General features: G+C 45.8%; 1 protein-coding gene across 1 annotated transcript in view; it reads right to left on the bottom strand.

Moving 5' to 3' along the window:
- Window positions 1-4,751, bottom strand: part of LOC130586322 (exocyst complex component 4-like) — a gene marked incomplete at its 5' end in the record, with an annotated part of 67,898 nt that extends 63,147 nt beyond the window's left edge. Inside the window, 2 exons of the mRNA XM_057387103.1 lie at window positions 1,461-1,549; window positions 4,606-4,751. Coding sequence (XP_057243086.1) covers window positions 1,461-1,549; window positions 4,606-4,751 — 235 coding nt within the window. The remainder of the gene's footprint in view (window positions 1-1,460; window positions 1,550-4,605) is intronic.
- Window positions 4,752-5,350: the final 599 nt, after the last annotated feature.

Genomic DNA, 5,350 nt, shown 5'->3' with positions numbered 1-5,350 from the left:
GTCAGCCCAGAAAAACATCTGAGGCAGCTCCAAACCTGATGCTCAGGGAGTTGTTGTTTATATTTCCCCTATTGTTTTGTGAGTATCTTTTAAGATCTCGACCTCCAGCTGAAAACACAGAGAGGATAAAGAGAAAACCCCTTTAGAACTTCAAAATAAACCAGAGATTAAAACCCAGAGAGGTTTAGAGCAGAGATCAGCACCTGGATAGCACATCCCAGCTCCTGCAAAGGGAATTATCCAGTCAGCCCAGATAAATATCAAAAGCAGTTCCAACATCCAAACCCAGTGTGGTTGTTTGTATTTCACCCTTTGTTTTGTATCTTTTAAGACCTTGACTTCTAACTGAAAGCATGGAGGGGATAAAGAGAAAAACCCTTCAGAACTTCATCATAAACCAGAAATTAAAACCCAGAGAGGTTTAGAGCAGAGATCAACCCCTGGACAGGACACCCCAGCTCCTGCAAAGGGAATTATCCAGTCAGCCCAGAAAAATATCCAAAGCAATATCCAACACCAGAACTCAGTGCCCAGGCTGTGCCTGTTTATATTTATCCCTTGTTTTGTATCTTTTAAGACCTCGATCTCGGATGGGATAAAGAGAAACCCTTCAGAACTTTATAATAAACCAGAAATTAAAACCTGGAGAGATTTAGAGCAGAGATCAACACCTGACAGAGGCTGGACAGCACACCCCCGCTCCTGCAAAGGGAATTATCCACTCATCCCAGATAAATATCCAAGGCAGCTCCAACATCCAAACCCAGTGTGGTTGTTTGTATTTCACCCTTTGTTTTGTATCTTTTACAACCTCGACTTCTAGTTGAAAGTACAAAGGGAATAAAGAGAAACCCTTCAGAACTTTATAATAAACCAGAGTTTGAAACCTGGAGAGGTTTAGAGCAGAGATCAACCCCTGGACAGGACACCTCAGCTCCTGCAAAGGGAATGACCCAGTCAGCACAGAAAAACATCTGAGGCAGCTCCAAACCTGATGCTCAGGGAGTTGTTGTTTTTATTTCCCCTATTGTTTTGTGAGTATCTTTTAAGACCTTGACCTCCAGCTGAAAACACAGAGGGGATAAAAAGAAACCCTTCAGAACCTCATCATAAACCAGAGCTTAAAACCCGGAGAGGTTTAGAGCAGAGATCAATACCTGGCCGGGGCTGGACAGCACACCCCAGCTCCTGCAAAGGGAATTACCCAGTCAGCCCAGAAGAAATCCAAAGCAATATCCAACACCCAAACTCAGTGCCCAGGCTGTGCTTGTTTATATTTCACCCCTTGTTTTGTATCTTTTAAGACCTCGATCTCGGATGGGATAAAGAGAAACCCTTCAGAACTTCATCATAAACCAGAGTTTAAAACCCAGAGAGGTTTAGAGCAGAGATCAACCCCTGGACAGGAATCTCAGCTCCTGCAAAGGGCATTCCCCCAGACCCCAGAGTTATTTCCATACCTTGCAGCTCCCCGCTCCTGCTGTACAGTTCCCTCCTCTGCTCCCGCAGGTACGCGCTCATGCTGATGGCGTGGGACGACGACTCAAACCTGCAATTCAGAGGGATTCGGTCAGTCCAGTCCCTCAGCCAGCCCTGGGAGCATCTTAGCAAGGTAAAAATGGAAATATATTCACCTCCTGGAAATTAGGGACAGATTAATTATTAAATATTTATTGTACGGCTGTAATAATCCACAAGGATCAATGCAAATATTTTCCACTGCTTCTGTCCCAGGGAGAAGGGAGCTCGTGGTGGGGACAAAGAACCTTCAAACAGTGGACAAAAGACTTGGAAAGGAAATTTCTGTCAYAGGAGGATCCCAGACATTGATGATTTGCTGTAAATCCCTCACTCCTGCCCCAATCTGAGTTAAGGAGGATGGAATCACTCAGAGGGACTGTGGGAACACGAGCAGCACACCACAGACAGGGGAAAAGCATTTCACAGCTTTGCTGGGCAAATGTTAAGATTATTACCACTGTTAAGATTATTACCATTAATGAGCCTTTTCTGCTTTAATTTGGGCTGTGAGTGTCGGGGTTATTGCAACTGGATTAATTATGATTTATCCAAATAAACCCAACCCTTCAGACTTCAATRAAATGAGCTGTGAATTTGTGCCTCTGCACTCACTGCTCCCCTCAGGATTATCCACAGGGTTTTTTCAGGCACCAAACTCAGATCCCATCCCTTCTTTCCCACAACCATCCAGTTCCTCTCCCCCATTTCCCTTCCTCTGCTCTTCCCCATATTTTCATCCCCACTGAACTCCTCCACCCCTGAAGCTCCTTCCCCAGTGCTGATCCTCCCACAAAGCTCTCAAAACATTTTTATTTGGAATTGCACAAATAATTGCATAGAATTACAGCCAAATCTGGTGCTGATTTATGGGATGGTACAATTGATCCCAATGTCCAATTTCCATCCTGCAACCTTCACTGGGAAGAGAAGAAATCCACGTTTGTGATGGCACAAATTATCCAAATTCCCAAATTCCCCTCCAACTGAAGCTTTCTTTTTCAATCCAACCTTGCAGTTAAATAAATAATTGATTTTTTAATTTTTTTTTTTAAATTACACTCATTTTAAAGATAAGGAAATAAGGATTCCGAGTCTCTTCCAAGATGGTGATTTCCAGAGAGTGGGACACAACTTCCCACTATTCCAAAAGGAGCAGAAATATTTAATATCAATTGAATTAGCTCACAGCTAGCACAGGACACAGCAGCAACACCTGGGAGCAAAAAGGTGGAGAAAGAAATTCAGATTTCTGTGAGAAGGAAAAGCTCCTTGGAGATAATGGAAAGGTGAGGAAAAGCGCTGAAGACGGGAGGGGGAACAAGGACAAAACTCCATCAAAACCCTACGGACCTCAGAGGGCTGAGAGATCCCATTTCAAGGGAGATTTCTGTGGATGCGGTGATCCCAAAGCCGAGATCCCAATCTGTGATAATGGGACCCACAAAGGATTTTCACCTCGATCCCAATCTGTGATGATGAGATGGACATGGGATTCACCTCGATCCCAATCTGTGATGATGGGACCAGGAGGGATTTTCACCTCGATCCCAATCTGTGATGATGGGACCCACGAGGGATTTTCACCTCGATCCCAATCTGTGATGATGGGACCCACGAAGGATTTTCACCTCGATCCCAATCTGTGACGATGGGACCCATGAGGGATTCACCTCGATCCCAATCTGTGATGATGGGACCCACNGAGGGATTCACCTCGATCCCAATCTGTGATGATGGGACCCACAAAGGATTTTCACCTCGATCCCAATCTGTGATGATGGGACCCACGAGGGATTTTCACCTCGATCCCAATCTGTGATGATGGGACCCACATGGGATTTTCACCCTGATCCCAATCTGTGATGATGGGACCCACGAGGGATTTTCACCTCGATCCCAATCTGTGATGATGGGACCCACATGGGATTTTCACCTCGATCCCAATCTGTGATGATGGGACCCACGAGGGATTTTCACCTCGATCCCAATCTGTGATGCTGGGACCCACATGGGATTCACCTCGATCCCAATCTGTGATGATGGGACCCACATGGGATTTTCACCTCGATCCCAATCTGTGATGCTGGGACCCATGAGGGATTTTCACCTCCCCTCAGAACCATTCCAGCCCCCTCCTCTCTGCTGCCAAACCCTGCACAGCCTGAGCGTTTTCATTCCTCCAACTGAAATCCCAAATTTAGGGCTTTGGACACCTGGGAATGGACGCGGTGTGAGCAGCCCTGTTCTGCCCCAATATCCATGTGCGGGTCAGAATGAATTCCCAGTGGAATTCTCAGCCCAGAATGGCCATGAGGGTTAAAAAAAGGGTGGGCAATGATAATTATGGGGTGGCAGGGGAAGGAGGAAACATTTAACCTCTAATAATGGGGTTACAGCAGAGCTCATCCTGTGGGAGACTCAGACTTCCAATGGGATTTCCACTGGGATCTCAGGTGCTGTGTGAGGGCATGCACCAGGAGCTGCCAAAAATGCACTTTTTGATCCTCCCAAAACYCTCAAGAGGCCCAAGACAATGACCAGCACAGGAAAAGAAGAAAATTCCAGCAGAACTTCCCCAAATTCAGGTGGGAATCTCCTCTCCCGCCCGCGCTGCTGAGCAACTCCTCCTCCTCCTCACTCCAAATTCCTGCACAAATTTACTCTTCCTTGGCCACCCAGCCACTCTCATCCTCTCCCTTTCAAACTCTCCTCCCAACCACTTAATTCCTGCCAGCCTGACCGCTGAATTAAAAGTGTTAGTGACGGGATTAACTGCTAATTACACAGTTATCTTAATTCCCTTTGTCCAGCGCCCTTTATCGCCCGCCTCAAACAGCTCCCGAATTTAMCACGGACAAAGAGAGGCAGAATGGATCACAGCAGCTCCTCTAATGGGATTCCCAGGCCTGGAATGAGCCTTGGGAAGAAAACCCAAAAAGAAAACCCAGCTCTAAAACCCAAATCCATGACAGATCTTGAGCTCTGAGTGTTCAATCCTGAAATGTCCACACCTCTTCCGCCGCAAAACCGCGATTTCCGAGAGCACAGAGAGCTCAGGAACGGCTTCAAAAGCTCAAAACTCACTTGAAGAGAGGGTTTTTGGGTCTCTGGGGTTTCTTCTTGGCGAAGAAAGCGGCGAATTCGCGGCCGGAGCTGGCGTAGCTGAGCTGGGCCGAGGGCTCCGAGGCCGTGCGCGTGTTCTTCATGTCCAGGTACTCGGTCAGCAGCATCTGCAACGGGGGAAAAACCGCTGGAATAAAACAGCTGGAATTGTCACCTCACTGGAATTGTCACCTCACTGGAATTCCGGGGGTTTTAGGTTCTCTGAGTGGTAAAACAAATCAAATTCGCAAAATTTTGGATGAACAGAAACACGGTTTTGTTGTCGGAATGGGATCCCGTGGACTGGCTCGGATTTGGTAAAAAAATTCGAATTTTTGGATTATTTGGAATGGTTTGGGTTGGAAGGGAGATTAAATCCCATCCAGTGCCATGGAGCAAGGAYAAATCCCACTGTCCCARGRTGCTCTRAGCCCCTGATGGTCCCAAAAAAAACTGTCAAAAAGTTCCCAAAAAGGATTCTATCCACGGTAGCCACGGGGAGAGAGCGGGTGGGTTTTGGTTGAGCTTTACCCACTGGTTATAAACATAATTAATGATAAAAAATTAATTATTGATTATAATTTTTTATGTTAAAAACATAATTAATGCTGCTAAAAGACATGGAAGTTTGTAATAATGAGCTGTGGAGTTAAAATACCTCGGTTTATAAATGCATTTAAATATTTAAATACTTCCTAGAAATTTATATGGAGAAATAGGAAATATC

This window comes from Malurus melanocephalus, unplaced genomic scaffold (assembly GCF_030028575.1).
Source record: "Malurus melanocephalus ecotype Western Australia unplaced genomic scaffold, MMel_1.1 scaffold_1134, whole genome shotgun sequence".
NCBI classification, from domain to species: domain Eukaryota; kingdom Metazoa; phylum Chordata; class Aves; order Passeriformes; family Maluridae; genus Malurus; species Malurus melanocephalus.
This window is presented reverse-complemented; position numbering and strand designations above follow the sequence as displayed.